At 48.5% G+C, this 25,000-nt stretch overlaps 1 protein-coding gene across 1 annotated transcript in view; it reads left to right on the top strand.

Moving 5' to 3' along the window:
• The window catches only part of CRY1 (cryptochrome circadian regulator 1), a 61,218-nt gene that overhangs the window by 35,399 nt on the left and 819 nt on the right, over nt 1-25,000 (top strand). The window contains 8 exon segments of the mRNA XM_075344272.1: nt 1,047-1,116; nt 1,119-1,197; nt 2,456-2,658; nt 2,829-2,930; nt 18,097-18,183; nt 19,144-19,212; nt 19,824-19,931; nt 23,676-25,000. The exon segment at nt 23,676-25,000 is cut by the window's right edge and continues 819 nt beyond it. Of these exon segments, the coding sequence (XP_075200387.1) occupies nt 1,047-1,116; nt 1,119-1,197; nt 2,456-2,658; nt 2,829-2,930; nt 18,097-18,183; nt 19,144-19,212; nt 19,824-19,927 (714 nt within the window). The 3' untranslated portion in view covers nt 19,928-19,931; nt 23,676-25,000.

Raw genomic sequence — 25,000 nt, forward strand, 5'->3', positions numbered from 1 at the left:
ATACACCGGACATTTCTAGACTAGTTGCAATACCTAGTGGCTATATTTGGTATTGCAGTTTAGCCTAATTTAAGTAAATAGGGCTGAATTAAATCATCAGTCGTAGCCCATGAGAGTCTCTAGGTATGGGAAGGAGCAGCGCCTGACAGTTTAGTTGAGCAGGCTCCTTCTTCCGGGAAGAGAAAATATTATATTCTCAGCTTCCACAAGGGGAAGGAGACCGATTTTGTCCACAGGGGGAAGGAGACCGATTTTGTTCACAGAGGGAAGGAGACCGATTTTGTCCACAGAGGGAAGGAGACCGATTTTGTCCACAGGGGGAAGGAGACCGATTTTGTCCAAAGGGGGGGAAGGAGACCGATTTTGTCCAAAGGGGGGGAAAGGAGACCGATTTTGTCCAGGGGGTGGGAAGGTGACCGATTTTGTCCCAAGGGGGGGAGAAGACCGATTTTGCCCAGAGGGGGGGAGGAGGAGACTGATTTTGTCCCGGGGGGGGGGGGGAAAGGAGACTGATTCTGTACCGGGGGGGGGGGGAAAGGAGACTGATTCTGTCCCGGCCGGGGGGAGGGGGGAAGGAGACCGAATTTGTCCAGGGGGGGGGGGGACTGATTTTGTCCAGGAAGGGGGGGGGGGGGGGACTGATTTTGTCCAGGAAGGGGGGGGAGGCTGATTTTGTCCAGGAAGGGGGGGGGGGAGAAGGAGAGCTATTTTGTCCAGGGGGGGGGGGGAGAAGACCGATTTTGTCCAAAGCTCACCACTCTTCAGCACCAACGGCGATCATATGGCAGAAAAAGTGATGAAACTAGGAGTATTAACCATGAATCCTGGCAGCCATGAGAGTAACAACTGTGGGCTATTGTTAGTCAGGCTGTGTATGTATTATTAATGTCGTCCAACCTGCAGAACCTGCCACTTATGTAATACTTACCAACAGTGTCCTTTTTAATTAAAGCATTTTGACATTCAGTTCTTGAGGAGTTGGCATATATCACAGATGACTCACGTTGTGTGTTTTTTTTTTTTTGGGTTTTTTTTTGTGTGTTCAGGTCTTTGAGGAGCTGTTACTGGATGCGGACTGGAGTGTGAACGCCGGCAGCTGGATGTGGCTGTCGTGCAGCTCTTTTTCCAGCAGTTTTTCCACTGTTATTGCCCAGTTGGCTTTGGAAGAAGAACAGACCCCAATGGAGATTACATCCGGTAACTAACACAAGATAAAATAAAACCCATTTTTTTTTTTATTACAATTGTTGAAATGTTATGAGAAAATAACCTATTTAGAAAAACATATCAACAGCTTTGCTGTGTAGACTGGGGCAGAGCCAGCAGAGAAAGGACAATTTCAGGCTGTTGTTGGGTAAGGTTGTAATCTTGTATACAGGGACAAGGGTCTGCAACCTTACCATTCCTTAGTCTCTTTGGACCTTGGAGCACCACTTTCTGTAGCTCACTTGTCAGCTTTGCTGTGTAACCTGGGGCAGAGTCAGCAGGGAAAGGACAATTAAATAAACTCTGTGCTACTGGAGGTTTAGGAAAGGCAGGATAGTATTGCTGTATACTCCATTCTCCTTGGAGCACACATTTTAGGTTGACATTTCCCACTTTCTGCAGCTCACTTGTCAGCTTTGCTGTGTTACCTGGGGCAGAGTCAGCAGGGAAAGGACAATTAAATAAACTCTGTGCTACTGGAGGTTTAGGAAAGGCAGGATAGTATTGCTGTATACTCCATTCTCCTTGGAGCACACATTTTAGGTTGACTTTCCCACTTGTCAGCTTTGCTGTGTAACCTGGGACAGAGTCAGCAGGGAAAGGACAATTCAACTATGCTACTGGAGGTTTAGGAAAGGCAGAATAGTATTACTATATACTCCATACTTTTTGGAGCTCACACTTAAGGCTGACATTTTCCACTTTCTGTGGCTCACTTGTCAGCTTTGCTGTGTAGACTGGGTCAGAGTCAGCACGGGAAGGACAATTTTAAATGACCGCTATGTGCTGCTGAAGTTTTAGGAAAGGCAGGATAGTATTGCTATGTACTCCATTCTCCTTGGAGCACACAATTTTGGCTGACATTTCCCACTTTCTGCGGCTCACTTGTCAGCTTTGCTGTGTAGACTGGGGTAGAGGGAGTAGAGGAAGGGTGTTCAATGACAGATCGGGGTAATAGTCTTCAACCTTGCCCCTCCCTGTTCTCCATACTATACTCCATATGTCCCTGATGACTGTATGGAGTTCATGGACACTTCTGACCATTACCTTTTGTTCATTGCAGTGTCATAAAGCACACACCCTGCTATATCCTCCGTATAGAGAGAGGAAGGACATCTTGATTTTTTCTTATGCACAGTTTACCATCTATTGTATTTTTATTTATTTTTTTTCTTTTTTTTTCTTTTATAGCTGTCTGTAAAATCTATTTTCAAGGGTGAAACATATTTTTTTTTCTTACTTTTTCCAGGAGATATTTACCAATTTTGAAGGGTTTCCCACCAAAGTATATTTATGACCCTTGGAACGCTCCTGAAGGGGTGCAGAAGGCTGCAAAGTGTATTATTGGGGTACATTACCCCAAACCAATGGTGAATCACGCAGAGGCCAGCCGTCTGAACATTGAGCGGATGAAGCAGATATACCAGCAGCTCTCCCGGTACAGAGGACTTGGTGAGTTGGATACTGTTCACACCACCACACATTCCTCTTCTCACATTCTCCTCTACTTGGAAAACTAAATTCTAATATATTATAAAAATATAATTTTTATAATATAAAAATTAAAAAAAAATATATAAAAATACAAATGTATATAATATTTTTTGCATTTTTTTGTTTAGGGCTTCTTGCATCAGTGCCTTCAAATCCAAATGGCAATGGGAACGGTGGGCTGATGAGCTATTCTCCCGGGGACAACATGCCAGGCTGCAGCAACAATGGAGGTAAGGGGCTGTTTAATAAACCATGAAGGGGCTTCTATATTTCTTGTCGGTGTTTATTCCTAATTTATAAAGTGATGGATTATCCTTAGGATCCGCTATCACTTTGAGAGTTTGACTTGACCTCTGTGAACCTCCATTGATTTAATACAATGAAGAAGCCATGATGGTTCACACAGTGCCCTGTGCAGGGGAACTGCAGCACACATCCATTCAAGGGGCAGGGACAAACACTGCAACCTCCTCATTTTCTGGCTCATGGGGTGGATCCCAGAATACGGACTCCCATCGATCATAGACATGGCATATCCTAGCCAACCCCTTGCTGTGGATATATATATATATATATATATATATATATATATATATATATATATATATATATATATATATATATATATATATATATATATATATATATATATATTATAATATTTATATTTTATATTATTTATATTCTATTATATTAAATATATATATATATATATATATAATATTATTTCTATTATATTATATATATATATATATATATATATTATAATATTTATATTTTATATTATTTATATTCTATTATATTAAATATATATATATATATATATATATATATATTATTTCTATTATATTATATATATATATATATATAATATTATTTCTATTATATTATATATATATATATTATATTATATTAAATATAGATACATTAGTATAGACCAAAAGTTTGGACACACCTTCTCATACAAAGCGTTTTCTTTATTTTCATGACTCTGAAAATTGTACATTCACATTGAAGGCATCAAACTATGAATTATCACATGTGGAATGAAATACTTAACAAAAAAGTGTGAAACAACTGAAAATATGTCTTACATTAGGTTCTTCAAAGTAGCCACCTTTTCTTTTTCGCTCCTAATTGGGAGACCCAGACAATTGGGTGTATAGCTACTGCCTCCGGAGGCCGCACAAAGTACTACACTTAAAAGTGTAAGGCCCCTCCCCTTCTGGCTATACACCCCCCCGTGGGATCACGGGCTCCTCAGTTTTATGCTTTGTGCGAAGGAGGTCAGACATGCACGCATAGCTCCACTGTTTAGTCAGCAGCAGCTGCTGACTATGTCGGATGGAAGAAAAGAGGGCCCATACGGGGGCCCCCAGCATGCTCCCTTCTCACCCCACTTGCGGTCGGCGGTGTTTGTTAAGGTTGAGGTACCCATTGCGGGTACGGAGGCTGGAGCCCACATGCTGATTCCTTCCCCATCCCCATTAGGGCTCTGGGTGAAGTGGGACTTGACCGGTCTCCGGGCACTGAGACCGTGCTCCATCCACAGCCCCTGGAGGATCTGCTGGATACGGAGCGGAGTTTCCTCAGGGACAGGACCCTGCTTCATTAAGGTACTCCGTGTCCCCGTGCTTACCGCACGCACACTGCAGCATTGCTGGGTGTGTTAGTGCGCCGGGGTAAACAGCGCTGCTGCGCTTGTGCCGTTACTCACTACAGCTCTGCTGAGTGAGGAGACTTAGTACGATCGGCCGATCCGGCCGCTGGGGTCAGTGTTTACTGCGTCGCGGCTGGGATTTGTGGTGCGCCGGGGACTTCCGCGCTGGCCGTGCATATATGACGGCCGCGCTAGATTACTACAGTCCCCGGCTTTTGCGGCCTAGTTCGTATCGTTCCCGCCCCCAGACCTGCCAGTCAGGAGGAGGGCGGGACGCTGTACAGACCAGCAGCGCTAAGAGCTGGAGTCTGTTTTACATACTCCAGCCCTCACACTAGGCACAGTGGGACTGCAGTTTCCCGCACTTTTGTTTGTGGCACGCCCACGGTCCGCCCCTCTTCACAGGACGCCGGCAGCCATTCCTGCCTGCACGCTGAACTGCGGAGGGGAGGCTGGGAGACCCAGACAAGGGATTCTACGACCTCACACTCGCTTTTCAGCGGGCGGTAAGCAGCCCTCAAGGGCTCTCCCCCACTTGTGCCATAGTGTACTTTGTATTTTGTGCTGGCAATACTTTGCACTGTACAGTCGCTGGTGATTTTCTGCTATATACCCTCCTTAGATTTCTCAAGGAGACAACAGCATGTCGTCCGCAAAAAGCAAAAGTGCCAAGGCACGGACTTTATATGCTGCCTGTACCGCATGTGGGGCTGCTCTACCGGCAGGTTCCACTGACCCCCATTGTGTGCAGTGCTCGGCCCCTGTGGCAATTGCTCAGCCGGGGCCTCTGCTAGAGGTGACCCAGGGAGAACCACCTGTGAATGCTGTCCAGGTGACAGGGACGGAGTTTGCAGCTTTTGCTGACAGATTGTCTATGACTATGTCTAAAATTCTTGAAACATTGCAGTCTAGACCAGTAACTCAGACCATGGGCACTGTTGGTTCATTGCCCCCTGGTCCCCCTCAGCTGGAACACTTCCTAGCTCCGGGGGTGTCACATGCACCCCAGGGTGACGGCTCTGACTCGGACGACAGTCCCAGACAACCTAAGCGGGCTCGCTATGAGCGACCCTCAACTTCATCACACTGGTCAGGGTCCCAGCGGGACGACTCTGTGTGATGAGGCGGATGTAACTGATCAGGATTCTGATACTGGGGCCGCTCTCAATCTAGATACCCCGGATGGTGACGCCATAGTGAATGATCTTATAGCGTCCATCAATAAGATGTTAGATATTTCTCCACAAGCTCCTCCTGCGGAGGAGGCAGCTTCACAGCAGGAGAAATTCCATTTCAGGTATCCCAAGCGTAAATTAAGCACTTTTCTGGACCACTCTGACTTTAGAGACGCAATCCAGAAACACCACGCTTATCCAGATAAGCGTTTCTCCAAACGGCTTAAAGATACGCGCTATCCTTTTCCCCCTGACGTGGTCAAGGGCTGGACACAGTGTCCCAAGGTGGACCCTCCAATCTCCAGGCTTGCAGCTAGATCTCTAGTTGCAGTGGAAGATTGGGCGGCACTTAAAAATGCCACTGACAGACAGATGGAGCTCTGGTTAAAATCCATCTATGAAGCTATTGGAGCGTCGTTGGCGCCAGCATTCGCAGCCGTATGGGCACTCCAAGCTATTTCAGCTGGCCTTACACAGGTCGACACGGTCACACGTACATCTGCTCCGCAGGTGGCACCATTGACCTCTCAAATGTCTGCATTCGCGTCTTACGCGATTAATGCTGTCCTAGACTCTACGAGCCGTACGGCGGTGGCGTCAGCCAACTCCGTGGTTTTACGCAGAGCCCTGTGGTTGAGAGAATGGAAGGCAGATTCTTCTTCCAAGAAGTGCTTAACCAGTTTGCCTTTCTTTTTCGCTCCTAATTGGGAGACCCAGACAGTGGGTGTATAGCTACTGCCTCTGGAGGCCGCACAAAGAACTACACTTAAAAGTGTAAGGCCCCTCCCCTTCTGGCTATACACCCTCCCGTAGGAGTACGGATTCCTCAGTTTTAGCTTTGTGCGCAAGGAGGTCAGACACGCACGCATAGCTCCATTGTTTTTAGTCAGCAGCAGCTGCTGACTATGTCGGATGGAAGAAAAGAGGGCCCATACAGGGCTCCCAGCATGCTCCCTTCTCACCCCACTGTATGTCGGAGGTGTTTGTAAGGTTGAGGTACCCATTGCGGGTACGGCGGCAGGAGCCCACATGCTGATTCCTTCCCCATCCCTTTTTACAGGGCTCTGGGTGAAGTGGGATTTACCGGTCTCCAGGCACTGAGACCGTGCTCCATCTACAGCCCCTGGAGAAGATGCTGGATGGAGCGGAGTACATCAGGGACATGGCCCTGCTTCCTCAAGGTACTCTGTGTCCCCGTGCATTTGGCGCTCACACCGCAGCATGCTGGGTGTTGTAGTGCGCCGGGGGACATCAGCGCTACGGCGCTTGTGCCATGGCCTCATTCAGCTTAGCTGAAGCAGGCACAGTTCTGGGAATCGGTCGCGCCGGCCGCTGGGACTGCGGCACGGCTGGCACTTGTGGTGCGCCGGGGACTTCAGCGCAGCCTGCGCTTTTACGGCGGCCGCGCTGATAACTCGAGTCCCCGGCTTTTGCGGCCTGCTTCCGTTCGTTCCCGCCCCCAGACCTGCCAGTCAGGAGAGGGGCGGGACGCTGGCCACTTCGGGGTATTGGTCGCGCCGGCCGCTGGGACTGCGGCGCGGCTGGCACTTGTGGTGCGCCGGGGACTTCAGCGCGGCCCGCGCTTTTACGGCGGCCGCGCTGATAACTCGAGTCCCCGGCTTTTGCGGCCTGCTTCCGTTCGTTCCCGCCCCCAGACCTGCCACTCAGGAGAGGGGCGGGACGCCGGCCAGTGCATCAGCGCCGAGGGCTGGAGTCGTTTTTACATACTCCAGCCCTCACAATCGGCACAGAGGGGACACTGTTTCCCGCACTTTTGTTTGGGAACTCCCACGGACCGCCCCTCTCCACAGACGCCGGCAGCCATTCCTGCTGACACGCTGAGCTGCAGAGGGGAGCCGGGGAGACCCAGACAAGGAATTCTGCGCCTCTTACCCGCTATTCAGCGGGCGGTAAGCAGCCCTCAGGGCTCACCCCCTCTTGTGCCAGTAGTATTCTTAGTATTTTGTTTCTACAAATACTCGGTATTACATAGCGCTGGTCGCCCTTTGGCTATAGACTCTCTCACATTGCAGAGAGCCAGCAGCATGTCGTCCGTAAAACGCAAGGGTGCCAAGGCACAGACATTATATGCTTCCTGCACCGCTTGTGGGGCTTTTCTACCGGCAGGCTCCACGGACCCCCATTGTGTGCAGTGCTCGGCCCCTGCGGCGCTTGCACAGTCGGGACCTCTGCTGGACGTGACCCAGGGTGTACCACCTGTGAATGCTGTCCAGGTGACAGGAACTGAGTTTGCAGCTTTTGCTGACAGAATGTCTCTCACTATGTCACAAATCCTTGACACACTGCGAGCTAGGCCTGTACTTCAGGCCACGGACACTGTGCAATCATTGCCCCCTGGTCCCCCTCAGCTGAATTACCTCCAAGCTCCGGGACGGGCATCTACACCTCAGGGTGAAGACTCTGACTCGGACGATGGCCCCGGGCAGCCTAAGCGGGCTCGCTATGACGGGCCTTCACATTCATCTCAATGGTCAGGATCCCAGCGAGATGAATCTATGGGTGATGAGGCGGACGTAACTGATCAGGATTCGGATCCTGGGACCGCTCTCAATCTAGATACACCAGATGGTGACGCCATAGTTAATGATCTTATATTTAACATCAATAAGATGTTAAATATTTCCCCACCAGCTCCTCTTGTAGAGGAGTCGGCTTCGCAGCACGAGAGAATCCATTTCAGATACCCTAAGCGTACGTTAAGCACTTTTCTGGACCACGCTGACTTTAGAGTCGCAATCCAGAAACCCCATGCTTATCCTGAAAGGCGTTTTCCTAAACGGCTTAAAGATACACGCTACCCTTTTCCCCCTGAGGTGGTCAAGGGTTGGACCCAGTGTCCAAAAGTGGATCCCCCAATTTCCAGGCTTGCAGCTAGATCCTTGGTTGCAGTTGAAGATGGAGCGGCACTTAAAGATGCCACTGACAGGCAGATGGAGCTCTGGCTGAAATCCATCTATGAAGCAATTGGAGCGTCATTAGCGCCTTCTTTTGCGGCCGTATGGGCACTCCAAGCTATCTCAGCCGGGCTTGCGCGAGTCGACTCAGTCACACGTGCATTTGCCCCGCAGGTAGCACCATTGACCTCGCAAATGGCGGCATTCGCGTCGTACGCGATTAATGCGGTTCTTGACGCTACGAGCCGCACGGCAGTGGCGTCAGCCAACTCCGTTGTTTTGCGTAGGGCCCTGTGGTTGAGACATTGGAAAGCAGATTCTCATTCCAAGAAGTGCTTAACCAATTTGCCTTTTTCTCGTGACCGATTGTTTGGAGAGCGTTTGGATGAAATCATCAAACACTCCAAGGGTAAGGACTCATCCTTACCGCAACACAGACAAAACAAACCCCAACAAAGGAAGGGTCAGTCTGGTTATCGGTCCTTTCGAGGACCGGGCAGGTCCCAATTCGCCTCGTCAAAAAAGACTCAAAAGGACCAGAGACGCTCAGATTCTTGGAGGTCTCAGTCACGCCCAAAAAGGACAGCCGGAGGAACCGTTGCCAAGACGGCGTCCTCCTGACTTGCGGTCTCCGATTCCCACACCCGCGGTCGGTGGGAGGCTGTCCCACTTTGGCGACATTTGGCTGTCAAGCGTCAAAGACCGTTGGGTGAGGGATATTCTGTCTCACGGGTACAGGATAGAGTTCAGTTCTCGTCCGCCAACTCGTTTCTTCAGAACTTCTCCACCACCAGACCGAGCCGATGCTCTGTTGCAGGCGGTGGCCGCTCTAAAGGCGGAAGGAGTGGTGACCTCCGTCCCTCTTCAGGAACAAGGTCACAGTTTTTACTCCAATCTGTTTGTGGTCCCAAAAAAGGACGGATCGTATCGTCCCGTCCTGGATCTAAAGTTGCTCAACAGACACGTAAAAGTCAGGAGGTTCCGGATGGAATCCCTACGCTCCGTCATAGCCTCAATGTCTCAAGGAGATTTTCTAGCATCAATAGATATCAAAGATGCGTATCTCCACGTGCCGATTGCACCAGAGCATCAGCGTTTCCTACGCTTCGTCATACACGACGAACACCTACAGTTCGTAGCGTTACCTTTCGGTCTGGCAACAGCCCCCCGGGTCTTCACCAAAGTCATGGCAGCAGTAGTAGCTGTTCTGCACTCGCAGGGTCACTCGGTCATTCCGTATCTAGACGACCTGCTTATAAAGGCACCCTCTCAAGAGGCATGCCAGCACAGTCTGAAGGTGGCACTAGACACTCTCCAGAGTTTCGGGTGGATTATCAACTTTCCAAAGTCTCATCTAACCCCGACCCAATCTCTGACTTATCTTGGCATGGAGTTTCATACTCTCTCAGCGATAGTGAAGCTTCCACTGGACAAGCAGTGCTCGCTACGGACTGGAGTGCAATCTCTCCTTCAGAGCCAGTCGCACTCACTGAGGCGCCTCATGCATTTCCTAGGAAAGATGGTAGCAGCAATGGAGGCAGTCCCGTTCGCGCAGTTTCATCTGCGCCCTCTACAATGGGACATTCTGCGCCAATGGGATGGGAAATCGACGTCCCTCGACAGGACTGTCTCCCTCTCTCAGACTGCCAAGGACTCTCTGAGTTGGTGGCTTCTCCCCACCTCATTGTCACAGGGAAAGTCGTTCCTTCCCCCGTCCTGGGCAGTGGTCACGACGGATGCGAGCCTATCAGGGTGGGGAGCGGTGTTTCTCCACCACAGGGCTCAGGGGATGTGGACTCAGGAAGAGTCCACCCTGCAGATCAATGTTCTGGAAATCAGAGCAATCTATCTTGCCCTGCGAGCCTTCCAACAATGGCTGGAAGGCAAGCAGATTCGGATTCAGTCGGACAATTCCACGGCGGTGGCGTACATCAACCACCAAGGGGGAACACGCAGTCGCCAAGCTTTTCAAGAAGTCCAGCGGATTTTGACGTGGGTGGAAAGCAGAGCGTCCACCATATCCGCAGTTCACATCCCAGGCGTGGAAAACTGGGAAGCAGACTTTCTCAGTCGCCAGGGCATGGACGCAGGAGAATGGTCCCTTCACCCGGACGTGTTTCAGCAGATCTGTTGCCGCTGGGGGACGCCGGACGTCGATCTGATGGCGTCACGGCACAACAACAAGGTCCCAGTTTTCATGGCACGGTCTCACGATCACCGAGCACTGGCGGCAGACGCCTTGGTTCAGGATTGGTCGCAATTCCGACTCCCCTATGTGTTCCCACCTCTAGCATTGTTACCCCGAGTTCTCCGGAAAATCAAGTCCGACTGCCATCGAGCCATACTCGTCGCTCCAGATTGGCCAAGAAGGTCGTGGTACCCGGACCTGTGGCATCTCACGGTAGGCCAACCGTGGACACTACCAAACCGTCCAGATTTGCTGTCTCAAGGGCCGTTTTTCCATCTGAATTCTGCGGCCCTGAACCTGACTGTGTGGCCATTGAGTCCTGGATCCTAGCGGCCTCAGGTTTATCTCATGAAGTGGTTGCCACAATGAGACAGGCTAGAAAACCATCCTCAGCTAAGATCTATCACAGGACGTGGAAGATATTCTTAGAGTGGTGCTTGGCTCAAGGGTTTTCTCCCTGGCCATTTGCATTGCCAATTTTTCTTTCCTTCCTGCAGTCTGGGTTGGAAAAAGGTTTGTCGCTTAGCTCGCTTAAGGGTCAAGTCTCCGCGCTATCCGTATTCTTTCAGAAGCGCTTGGCACGGCTTTCTAAAGTACGCACGTTTCTCCAAGGAGTTTGTCATATCGTTCCTCCTTACAGACGGCCATTGGAACCCTGGGATCTGAACAAGGTTCTCATTGCTCTCCAGAAGCCGCCTTTCGAGCCTTTGAAAGAGGTTCCCCTTTCTCGGCTTTCACAAAAGGTAGTTTTTCTTGTGGCGGTCACGTCTCTTCGAAGAGTGTCCGAGCTAGCGGCGTTATCTTGCAAATCTCCCTTCCTGGTGTTTCACCAAGACAAGGTAGTACTGCGTCCAATTCCAGAGTTTTCTCCCAAGGTGGTTTCTTCCTTTCATCTCAATCAGGATATCACTTTGCCATCTTTGTGTCCGCATCCAGTTCACCAATTTGAAAAAGGTTTACATCTGTTGGACCTGGTGAGAGCACTCAGGATTTACATTTCTCGCACGGCGCCTCTACGCCGTTCTGATGCGCTCTTTGTCCTAGTCGCTGGTCAGCATAAGGGATCGCAGGCTTCCAAATCCACCCTGGCGCGGTGGATCAAGGAACCAATTCTTCACACATACCGTTCTGCTGGGCTTCCGATTCCATCTGGACTGAAGGCCCATTCTACCAGAGCCGTGGGTGCGTCCTGGGCATTGCGGCATCAGGCTACGGCTCAGCAAGTGTGCCAGGCGGCTACCTGGTCGAGTCTGCACACGTTTACCAAACACTATCAAGTGCATACCTACGCTTCGGCAGATGCCAGCCTAGGTAGACAGGTCCTTCAGGCGGCGGTGGCCCACCTGTAGGAAGGGGCTGTCTGACAGCCCGTTCATGTGGTATCTTTTTACCCACCCAGGGACTGCTTTTGGACGTCCCACTGTCTGGGTCTCCCAATTAGGAGCGAAAAAGAAGAAGGGAATTTTGTTTACTTACCGTAAATTCCTTTTCTTCTAGCTCCAATTGGGAGACCCAGCACCCGCCCTATTTGTTCTTAGGGTTTCGTTTTTCGGGTGCACATGTTGTTCATGTTGTTTCTTAAGTTCTCCGATCTTGTTATCGGATTGAATTTGTTTTTGAAACTGTTATTGGCTTTCCTCCTTCTTGCTTTGGTACTAAAACTGAGGAATCCGTACTCCTACGGGAGGGTGTATAGCCAGAAGGGGAGGGGCCTTACACTTTTAAGTGTAGTTCTTTGTGCGGCCTCCAGAGGCAGTAGCTATACACCCACTGTCTGGGTCTCCCAATTGGAGCTAGAAGAAAAGGAATTTACGGTAAGTAAACAAAATTCCCTTCTTTTCTCGTGACCGATTGTTTGGTGAGCGTTTGGATGAAATCATTAAACACTCCAAGGGTAAGGATTCAGCCTTACCGCAACCCAGACAAAACAAACCCCAACAGAGGAGGGGACAGTCTGGTTTTCGGTCCTTTCGAGGCTCAGGCAGGTCCCAATTCTACTCGTCCAAAAGGACTCCAAAGGATCAGAGGAGCTCAGATTCTTGGCAGACTCAATCACGCCCAAAAAAGCCAGCCGGAAGAACCGTTACCAAGACGGCTTCCTCATGACTTTCAGTCTCCTCTCTCCGCATCCTCGGTCGGTGGCAGGCTCTCCCGCTTTGGGGACATTTGGCTGTCACAGGTCAAAGACCGTTGGGTGAGAGACATTCTGTCTCACGGGTACAGGATAGAGTTCAGCTCTCGTCCTCCAACTCGTTTCTTCAGAACTTCTCCACCGCCCGACCGAGCCGATGCTCTGCTGCAAGCGGTGTCCGCTCTAAAGGCGGAAGGAGTGGTGACTTCCGTTCCTCTTCAGGAACAAGGCCACGGTTTTTACTCCAATTTGTTTGTGGTGCCAAAGAAAGACGGGTCGTTCCGTCCCGTCCTGGATCTAAAGCTGCTCAACAAACACGTAAAAACCAGGAGGTTCCGGATGGAATCTCTCCGCTCCGTTATCGCCTCAATGTCTCAAGGAGATTTCCTAGCATCAATACACATCAAGGATGCTTATCTCCACGTGCCGATTGCACCAGAGCATCAGCGTTTTCTACGCTTCGTTATAGGAAGCGAACACCTGCAGTTCGTAGCTCTACCTTTCGGGCTGGCGACAGCCCCTCGGGTCTTCACCAAGGTCATGGCAGCAGTAGTAGCAGTCCTGCACTCGCAAGGTCACTCTGTGATCCCGTATTTAGACGATCTACTTATCAAGGCACCCTCTCAAGAGGCATGCCAACACAGCCTGAACGTGGCACTGAAGACTCTCCAGAGTTTCGGGTGGATCATCAACTTTTCAAAGTCAAATCTAACCCCGACCCAATCACTAATATATCTTGGCATGGAGTTTCATACTCTCTCAGCGATAGTGAAACTTCCACTGGACAAACAGTGCTCGCTACAGACAGGGGTGCAATCTCTCCTGCAGGGCCAGTCGCACCCCTTGAGGCGCCTCATGCACTTCCTAGGGAAGATGGTAGCAGCAATGGAAGCAGTTCCTTTTGCGCAGTTTCATCTGCGTCCATTACAATGGGACATTCTCCGCCAATGGGACGGGAAGTCGACATCCCTCGACAGGGAGGTCTCCCTCTCTCAGGCAGCCAAGGAATCTCTCCGGTGGTGGCTTCTTCCCACCTCATTGTCAAAAGGAAAGTCGTTCCTACCCCCATCCTGGGCGGTGGTCACGACAGATGCGAGTCTATCAGGGTGGGGAGCAGTGTTTCTCCACCACAGGGCTCAAGGTACGTGGACTCGGAAAGAGTCCACCCTTCAGATCAATGTTCTGGAAATCAGAGCAGTCTATCTTGCCCTACAAGCCTTCCAACAGTGGCTGGAAGGCAAGCAGATCCGAATTCAGTCGGACAACTCCACAGCGGTGGCATACATCAACCACCAAGGGGGAACACGCAGTCGGCAAGCCTTCCAGGAAGTCCGGCGGATTCTGACGTGGGTGGAAGACACGGCATCCACCATATCCGCAGTCCACATCCCAGGCGTAGAAAACTGGGAAGCAGACTTTCTCAGTCGCCAGGGCATGGACGCAGGGGAATGGTCCCTTCACCCGGACGTGTTTCAGGAGATCTGTCGCCGCTGGGGGATGCCGGACGTCGACCTGATGGCGTCACGGCACAACAACAAAGTCCCGGTTTTCATGGCACGGTCTCACGATCACCGAGCTCTGGCGGCAGACGCCTTAGTTCAAGATTGGTCGCAGTTCCGGCTACCGTATGTGTTCCCACCTCTGGCATTGTTGCCCAGAGTGCTCCGCAAAATCAGGTCCGACTGCCGCCGCGCCATTCTCGTCGCTCCAGACTGGCCAAGGAGGTCGTGGTACCCGGATCTGTGGCACCTCACGGTAGGCCATCCGTGGGCACTACCAGACCGTCCAGACTTGCTGTCTCAAGGGCCGTTTTTCCATCTGAATTCTGCGGCCCTGAACCTGACTGTGTGGCCATTGAGTCCTGGATCCTAGCGGCCTCAGGTTTATCTCATGAAGTGGTTGCCACCATGAGACAGGCTAGGAAGCCATCCTCCGCCAAGATCTACCACAGGACGTGGAGGATATTCCTATCTTGGTGCTCTGCTCAGGGAGTTTCTCCCTGGCCTTTTGCATTGCCTACTTTTCTTTCCTTCCTGCAGTCTGGGTTGGAAAAAGGTTTGTCGCTTGGCTCCCTTAAAGGTCAAGTCTCCGCGCTATCCGTATTTTTTCAGAAATGCCTGGCGCGACTTCCTCAGGTACGCACGTTCCTGCAAGGGGTTTGTCATATCGTCCCCCCTTACAAGCGGCCGTTGGAGCCCTGGGACCTGAACAAGGTTCTAATTGCTCTCCAGAAGCCGCCTTTCGAGCCTATGAAGGAGGTTTCCCTTTCTCGTCTTTCACAGAAAGTGGCCTTTCTAGTGGCGGTCACGTCTCTTCGGAGAGTGTCCGAGCTGGCGGCGTTATCATGCAGATCTCCATTCCTGGTGTTTCACCAGGACAAGGTAGTTCTGCGTCCAATTCCAGAATTTCTTCCCAAGGTGGTATCTTCCTTTCATCTCAATCAAGATATCACTTTACCGTCTTTGTGTCCGCATCCAGTTCACCAATTTGAAAAGGGTTTGCATTTATTGGATCTGGTGAGAGCACTCAGGATCTACATTTCCCGCACGGCGTCTCTGCGCCGCTCGGATGCACTCTTTGTCCTTGTCGCTGGTCAGCGTAAAGGGTCGCAAGCTTCCAAATCCACCCTTGCGCGGTGGATCAAGGAACCAATTCTTCACACCTACCGTTCGGCTGGGCTTCCGATTCCATCAGGGCTGAAGGCCCATTCTACCAGAGCCGTGGGTGCGTCCTGGGCATTACGGCACCAGGCTACGGCTCAGCAGGTGTGCCAGGCGGCTACCTGGTCGAGTCTGCACACTTTTACCAAGCATTATCAGGTGCATACCTACGCTTCGGCGGATGCCGGCCTAGGTAGACCAGTCCTTCAGGCGGCGGTGGCTCACCTGTAGGAAAGGGCTGTTTGACGGCCCTATCACGAGGTATTCTTTTACCCACCCAGGGACTGCTTTTGGACATCCCAATTGTCTGGGTCTCCCAATTAGGAGCGACAAAGAAGAAGGGAATTTTGTTTACTTACCGTAAATTCCTTTTCTTCTAGCTCCAATTGGGAGACCCAGCACCCGCCCTGTTTTCTTAGGAAGTTTGTTTTTTTCGGGTGCACATGTTGTTCATGTTGAACAGTTCAGTTCTCCGAGGCTGTTTCTCGGGTTGAATTTGTATTTAAAACAGTTATTGGCTTTCCTCCTTCTTGCTTTTGCACTAAAACTGAGGAGCCCGTGATCCCACGGGGGGGTGTATAGCCAGAAGGGGAGGGGCCTTACACTTTTAAGTGTAATACTTTGTGTGGCCTCCGGAGGCAGTAGCTATACACCCAATTGTCTGGGTCTCCCAATTGGAGCTAGAAGAAAAGGAATTTACGGTAAGTAAACAAAATTCCCTTCTTTGCTTTGATTACTGCTTTTTACACTCTTGGCATTCTCTTGATGAGCTTCAAGAGGTAGTCGCCGGAAATGATCTTCCAACAGTCTTGAAGGAGTTCCCAGACATGCTTAGCACTTGTTGGCCCTTTTGCCTTCACTCTGCGGTCCAGCTCACCCCAAACCATCTCGATTGGGTTCATGTCTGGTGACTGTGGAGGCCAGGTCATCTGGCGTAGCACCCCATCACTCTCCTTCTTAGTCACATAGCCCTTACACAGCCTGGAGGTGTGTTTGGGGTCATAGTCCTGTTAAAAAATAAATGGATGGTCCAACTAAACGCAAACCGGATGGAATAGCAGGCCGCTGCAAGAGGCTGTGGTAGCCATGCTGGTTCAGTATGTCTTCAATTTTTAATAAATCCTCAATAGTGTCTCCAGCAAAGCCCCCCCACACCATCACACCTCCTCCTCCATGCTTCACGGTGGGAACCAGCCATGTAGAGTCCATCCGTTCACCTTTTCTGCATCACACAGACACTGTGGTTGGATCCAAAGATTTCAAATTTGGACTCATCAGACCAAAGCACAGATTTCCACTGGTCTAAAGTCCATTCCTTGTGTTCTTTAGCCCAAGCAAGTCTCTTCTGCTTGTTGCCTGTCCTTAGCAGTGGTTTCCTAGCAGCTATTTTACCATGAAGGCTGCTGCACAAAGTCTCCTCTTAATAGTTGTTCTAGAGATGTGTCTGCTGCTAGAACTCTGTGTGGCATTGACCTGGTCTCTAATCTGAGCTGCTGTTAACTTGCGATTTCTGAGGCTGGTGACTCGGATAAACTTATCCTCCGCAGCAGAGGTGACGCTTGGTCTTCCTTTCCTGGGGTGGTCCTCATGTGAGCCAGTTTTTTTGTAGCGTTTGATGGTTTTTGCCACTGCACTTGGGGACACTTTCAAAGTTTTCCCAATTTTTCGGACTGACTGACCTTTATTTCTCAAAGTAATGATGGCCACTCGTTTTTCTTTACTTAGCTGCTTTTTTCTTGCCATAATACAAATTCTAACAATCTATTCAGTAGGACTATCAGCTGTGTATCCACCAGACTTCTGCACAACACAACTGATGGTCCCAACCCCATTTATAAGGCAAGAAATCCCACTTATTAAACCTGACAGGGCACACCTGTGAAGTGAGAACCATTTCCGGTGACGACCTCTTGAAGCTCATCATGAGAATGCCAAGAGTGTGCAAAGCAGTAATCAAAGCAAAGGTGGCTACTCTGAAGAACCTAGAATATAAGACATATTTTCACTTGTTTCACACTTTCATTCCACATGTGTTAATTCATAGTTTTGATGCCTTCAATGTGAATCTACAATGAGTCATGAAAATAAACAAAAACTCCTTAAATGAGAAGGTGTGTCCAAACTTTTGGTCTGTAATGTATGTATGTATGTATGTATGTATGTATGTGTATATATATATATATGTATATGTGTGTGTGTATATATATATATAATACATATATATATACATACATACATACATACATACATACATACATACATACATACACATATATATATATATATATATATATATATATATATATATATATATATATATATATATATATATATATATATATATATATATATATGATATATTATATTTTTTTTTTCTACAAATAACTTGAAATTTTTAATAGCTTGATGCATGAATATATTTTTCCTGTGGCAAAAATGGAAGCGGGTGATGTTTTCCGGACTTACGGATATTTTATATGCATCATTTTCCAGTAGGAGGATAGCGGTGTTATACTTGTGTGATTACTGTGATCACGCCGTGTAGTTACATAGCCATGGTTGTCTTATTCCAGTCTATATGAACTAGATGGATGGGGGCTATTGCATTTGGTGCTCCACTGTGACAGAGAAGGACGCATTATATGATTGTCTTGTTTTTACTTATAGGGTCTCAAATGGCAACAGGCGAGGGCAACTCCGCCAGCAATTCTAATAACCAGGGAGACGGCCATTCTGGGAATGGAGGAATTCAAGGTACAATGGGATATCCAACTACAGAGTACTACAGACAGTGATTGTGTAGTGCCCGCTCATCACTAGTTACGAGTACTGAGCACCCGAGCATGGTAGTGCCCGCTCATCACTAGTTACGAGTACTGAGCACCCGAGCATGGTAGTGCCCGCTCATCACTAGTTACAAGTACTGAGCGCCTGAGCATAGTAGTGCCCGCTCATCACTAGTTACGAGTACCGGGCACCCGAGCATGGTAGTGCCCGCTCATCACTAGTTACGAGTACTGAGCACCTGAGCATGGTAGTGCCCGCTCATCACTAGTTACGAGTACTGAGCACCTGAGCATGGTAGTGCCCGCTCATCACTAGTTACGAGTACTGAGCACCTGAGCATGGTAGTGTCCGCTCATCACTAGTTACCAGTACTGAGCACCTGAGCATGGTAGTGCCCGCTCATCACTAGTTACGAGTACTGAGCACCTGAGCATGGTAGTGCCCGCTCATCACTAGTTACGAGTACTGAGCACCTGAGCATGGTAGTGCCCGCTCATCACTAGTCCTTAAATCAGTATACAAAGTTGTCGCCCTCAGTCACCTGATATTTCTGACCTTTCCTAATATGATAGGCCTGGACAACCCCTTTAATCCATCCTTTGATCTCTTGCTCCTGATTAAATTTGAAGCCCGGCCTCTGCCCTAATTGAGCTCTGCTTTTACGTGCGGTGCCACTTCATGCACTAGCAGACACATATCCCTCTCCGTTTATACAAGGGAGGGGGATGCCCCAATCGGACCCTGGGCTTGTACCATACACACAAGCAGTGTTCGCCTCTATTGTATCCTGAGCAGCAAATAATGATGGTCGTACGGCTTTTCTATAAAGAACCATTGAAATTGTGTTTTATTCGGCTCCTTTCATGGAGCAGAGCGTGACGGCATCCAGCGTTTAATTAGAAATTAATGAAATGTCATCTCTCCTAGGCTACTGGCAGGGGAGCAGTATCCTGCATTACAACCACGGGGACAGCCAGCAGTCCTACTTAATACAAGGTACTTAAATCTCTGACAATGGTGATCGGCTCTCAGCAGAGAACCTGGAACGAAAAGCTTTGATGGGGTTTTTATAGCACTTGGCAGGTGCTTCTAATATATCGAATTTGTCCCAAAACCCTAGTCTAGTGTCTAACAACTTTTAAAGGGGGCTGGCGAGGTCTTTTACCCCCTTTTATTCCTCACCAATCTGATATTGGGGACCTAAACTAAAATTAAGCCATCCATATCTGACAATTGTCTGTGGCGCTGAGACGTCCGGAAGTCCACAGTGATGGACAGACTCCGTACACAGTTTACATCCACCTGCAAATGTTTAATTCGAGGTGTCGGACCCCATCGATCTGACATTGATGGCCTACTAATCAATATACAAGTCATAGGAAACCCCTTCTCTATTATATCCCAGCCGAGCTAACCAACTTTCAGGGTTATGGTTTGGCCAAAGGAGATTATGGAGACCTGTAGGAGTCTTCGTTAAGATGTTTTGTAACTTTGGCACACCGTGTAATACCGGCCCCAAACATAGTCATGCCGATGGTTTAGTTCTCTGTACAGAATAGTCTGTGCCCGTCTGTTTCAGCAATGTCCTATCTCCTCTCTGCCCACAGCCAGGAACAGTATGAACTCTATGGTGTCTTCTGGCAAACGTCACAACCCAGAAGAGGAGACCCAAAGTGTTGGACCTAAGGTCCAGCGGCAAAGCAGCCATTAACTTGGTGAGTGTCTATCACGTGTTGGTGACTTCCGTCAGCACCATTGTAACCCTGTTATTTCCTCCTTGCACGAGACTGGTCTGTGTACTATTTGGGGTATGTGCAAACGGCATCTTCAAGACGTTGGCGCACCCACCAAGTTTTCCCAGGCGAAGCCACTTTAAGGGTCCGGTGGAGGAGCCTTTCTCTACACTTCCATATATGTTCGTTTTATGGGGCAGTTTTGCAATGCTTTTTCAGGTGGCTTCTGGGTCCCGAGTGCACATATCTGTGAGGACATAGGGATATTCTGAGCTATAAGCCATATTCCTGGTGCCTGTCTGTCTTGGGTGTTCAGGATGCCTGCTAACTAGTAAGGAACTTCTCCTACAGGGTCACCGAGGGGGGTCTTCCTCCCCCTTTGTTCTCAAGGCCTGAACAGGACACCTAATTTCCATATTATAGGAGATTGCCTTTTGCTCACTCCACTGCTAATAGAACATTTCCTCAAGTTAATTAGCATACTGATTGGAGCCTCTTTAGGCCTGAAGGCCCAGTCACACACAAGGGATATGGTCGTACCCCTCACAAGATGGCGGCTATAGGAATATGGCTTATAGCTCAGAATATCCCTATGTCCTCACAATACCCTTAGGTCTACTTGTGATGACATTGTAGCAGGGGTAGAGAAGATATTAATAGCAATAACCCCGTCTGTGATCACTGGGGATCCAGCTTTCAAAACAAATGTCTATCGAGATTTGCCCATTCATGCTTTGTTTGGTTGCACCTCACATTTCTGTGGGCCAGAATGTGCACTATGAAGTGTCCGAAAACCTCTTTGGTGGGCATTTGTGCCTGCTAAGGGGGCCGTACTGCTCTTTTGAGCTTTTGAGGCTCTTCATCTTCTCTCTGAGATCTTAGTCCAAAGGCAAGGAGACTTGGCATTCAGAGACTATCGGGGGCCTCTATACTAGAGACTGGTGCTGTATCTTGGTGTTTTGCCCTCCATAGAGACATGTAGGAGATCTGCCATCCTGGGTTTAGGTTAGGTCTTCCAGGATCGCCATATTGATGACCTAGGCCAGGCCATGAATATCTGATTGGTGGGGGTCCGATTCCCGTGACCCGAGCAGAATGAGGAGGAACTGGCTCTTGGGCGAGCACCTCAGCCTTGTACTATATACATGCCTCGGTGTACCTACACGCCATCTGCTTCTTGACAGCATTGCACAGTATTGCAGAATTGTTGCATTCAATTCAGTAAGCAATATTGCAGTACCCGGCACAACCACTACGAGGCAGATGGAGACATGTAAACATGGGCGAGCAGTGCAGAGTGTCAGACGGTCACCGATTTGGCTTTTGATGGCCTATCCTAAAGATGTGGTAATTCCAGACAAACCCTTTTAAAGGGAACCTGTCACCAGATTTGGGGCCTATAAGCTGCGGCCACTACCAGTGGGCTGTTATATACAGCATTCTAACATACTGTATATAGGAGCCCAGGCCGCTGTGTAGAACGTAAAAATCACTTTATAATACCTAAACGGTCGGTGCGTGCAGATGGGCGTCTGTTCTCCAGGTCTGGCGCCGCCTCTTTCAGCCATCTTTGTTTTCCTTCTGAAGCCTGGGTGCATGACGCGTCCTACATCATCCACACTAGCCGGCATTGAGGTCCTGCGCAGGCGTACTGTGATATGCCCTGAGCAGGGCATATCAAAGTATTGAAGTGCGCCTGCGCAGAACCCGAGTGTCGGCTAGTGTGGATGATGTAGGACGCGTCATGCACCCGGGCTTCAGAAGAAGGACAAAGACAGCCAAAAGAGGGGGCGCCGGACCTGGAGAACGGAACCACCCATCTGACCAGTCTGCACCGCACCGCCCCTTAGGTGAGTATTATAAAGTGATTTTTACGTTCTACACAGCGGCCTGGGCTCCTATATACAGCATGTTAGAATGCTGTATATAACAGCCCACTGGTAGTGGCCGCAGCTTATAGGCCCCAAATCTGGTGACAGATTCCCTTTTAATTGAAGGATTTTGATTGATTTGATCTAATAGTGCCCCCAGTCCTAATGGCAAAAAAAAATAAAAATCTTGGAATCGTTATCTAAGATATGCAAATGGCTAATATCTTGCATTGGTTTGGGGTACTTAGCTTTTTTGTGTGTGTTTTTGTAGATTTATTTGTAATGGGATCTAATATTTGGTTTAATGGTCTGTGCATCCCGTTACCATTGTTTACTGTGACATACTGAAGCAGATATTGAAAAACTGAAGAGCTACACTCGATAACAAAAAGGGTCACACTTGCTTTACGACCAAACAGCAAAATAAAAACTTATAAAATATATAACTATTAATAAATGCAGTTAAAAACAAAAAAAAGGATAGTTGCACTCTGAAATGCTAAAGCATGTAAACAATGAATGCAAGAATATAGATCTGCATTACTGCTTAAGGAAATCTAGGAAAAATTGAGATATTTAGCATACAAAAATGGCCATTTCTATATCTGCCCAGTAGCCACATTAAAGCATACTTTGTATACAGGGTACCTACTCTAACGCCTCTCTCTGGGGCAAAATCCTCCATGTAGCCACCATGTATGGGCAAGTAAGAACCTGCTACTGAAGAATAAATCACCTGTGGCTAATGGGAGAGGGGTGCACAGTCAGGGGGCTCGACTCCATAATCTAGACAAAAAAGACTGACGGCACTCCCAACATGCAGTCTGAACAGGTGCAAAACTGAACATGATGTATAATGACGAAAAAAGACAGTTGCTCTCTGAAATGCTAAAGTATGCAAACCATGAATGCAAGAATATAAATATACATTACCGCTTAAGGAAATGTAGGAAAAATTTAGATATTTAGCATACAGAAATGGCCATTTCTACATCTGCCCAGTAGCCACGTCAAGGCAATTGTTCCTAGATTTCCTTAAGCTGTAATGCATGTCTATATTCTTACATTCATTGTTTGCAGGCTTTAGCAATTCGGTTTTGCACCTGTTCAGACTGCAGTTTGGGAATGCCATTAGCCTTTTTGTTTAAAAGTTAAAAAAACAAAACACATTAAAAAAAATATATTATTAGTGATTGGATATTTTGCCCTTAGGCGGGCTTTGCACACTACGACATCGCAGGTGCGATGTCGGTGGGGTCATGCCGAAAGTGATGCACTTCCTGCGTCGCTCTCGACATCGTAGTGTGTAAATCCTAAATGATACGATTAACGAGCGCAAAAGCACTCCTATTGGCCGCATGCCGTGTGACGCCGCACGACCCGCCCCCTTAATAAGGAGGCGGTTCGCCGGCCAGAGCGACGTCGCAGGGCAAGTGAGTGCATGTGAAGCTGGTGTAGCGATAATATTCGCTACAGCAGCTATCACCACATATCGCTGCTGCGACGGGGGCAGGGACTATCGCGCTCGGCATCGCTACCATCGGCTTGCAATGTCGTAGTGTGCAAAGCCCGCCTTAGAGTCTCGCTTTCCTGAGGGATACCTGTTCAGTGGTCCCGTCAGGGCTTACATCCAAACTCCCTGAAAAACGGGATTTGCATGTATGTGCAAATGGGGCCCGTTGACTATAATGGTGCAGGTGTTGTCGCCGTGTGCTCTGATGCACCATATTTGAGTGTATCCGCCTACCGGAGGCAGACACCCTGATATAGTAGACGTGGCATATTGACGTGGCTGATCTGTTTTTACATGGCTATGATCCCGCCGGTAACGTATTGTCTTCTCTCCTCCGTACAGATGTGGGCTGTCGCAGAGTCACCTGAAGCACTTGATTCCCCGTCTCGGGCTTTGTACCCACCCTCGCCCTCCTCTCTGAGAACGTTTTTTATCTCATTGATTTGTGAACGCTTCCCGTATCGCCGCATTTCTATTTTTAATCTTTTACGATATTTCAGTAATTTTTTGGGGTTTTTATTTGTACATATTTCTGTAAGTATTTGATGACGCTTGCTATACCGACATGTAAATATGAATATCTGAACTAGATATAGACTGCGCAATATATTTTTGATAACAAAATCTGTATGGCAAGAAAAGACTAGAAAATGTGTGTTTCCCCCTCTGTTGTGTACGTTTTCTGTTACGAGGCCTCTGTCTGTAGTTATTGTTTTGTTTTTGTTTGTTTTTTTGATGTTACCATTCTGTGACCTAAATTCGATCCGATTCACCATGATGATATGGTGTCATCGGCCAGGACGGGAGGCTCTGCTCTAAGGAGCGCCCCTTTAATGGCTGACCATGCTCTTCTGGCTTCCACTTCGGGAGGTGATAAATGCCGCTGACGTGACGTCGACCGCTTCTTGCCGGGTCACGTGGACACCTATTCCAACAATACCCGGCAAGCTACTGTCTCAATAGCGGCAACTCTCTGCAAAAGCAAGAGTTGATGGCGTGGAGGTGGCACTGAGCTATAGCTTGTTTGTTCAAACGTAATAAGAATATCTGTGTATATAAATAATCAAAATGTAGATGTAGTTGCATAATTATCTGTCTGTCTATGTAGCCATCGCATAGACCCATAATATAATTCTAAGCTGTATAGTCATGAAGGAATTAACCAAAGATAATGAAGCCAGAATGTGAAGCTGCAAAAGTGTTATCAGTAATGTTCACACAGAAAGAATGTATAAGAAACAAACTGCGCTGTGAGAAAATAAGGCGTAAAAGTACTCCCTATTTAGCTTCAAGGCCGAAGTAGCTTTTCTGTATAACTGGATCTATCGAATACACGAGTCAGTTTATGACGCTGGCTGAAAGAGAGAGAGCATGTCTATGTGTTCATTGTCTTATACATTGATATATTGGCACTGATATACAGCTAATACGGCACCGTCTCTGTATACCCTGTATGAAGATACCATTACTGGTCTTCACCTAAATTCCTCCCTTGACAATGGTATAAGGGTAGTGGAAAGCTCCTCTAAGGCCATATTCACATGAGCGTTTGGGGTGGTACGATTGATGCCAGTCATGTCACGGATCTATGACGTCCGGCCATTCCGGTGTTCTGCTTCTATGACTGAGCAGCAAAAACTAACTGTGGACTAGAGAATAGAGTATTG

Source organism: Anomaloglossus baeobatrachus, chromosome 4, assembly GCF_048569485.1.
Source record: "Anomaloglossus baeobatrachus isolate aAnoBae1 chromosome 4, aAnoBae1.hap1, whole genome shotgun sequence".
Lineage (NCBI taxonomy): Eukaryota > Metazoa > Chordata > Amphibia > Anura > Aromobatidae > Anomaloglossus > Anomaloglossus baeobatrachus.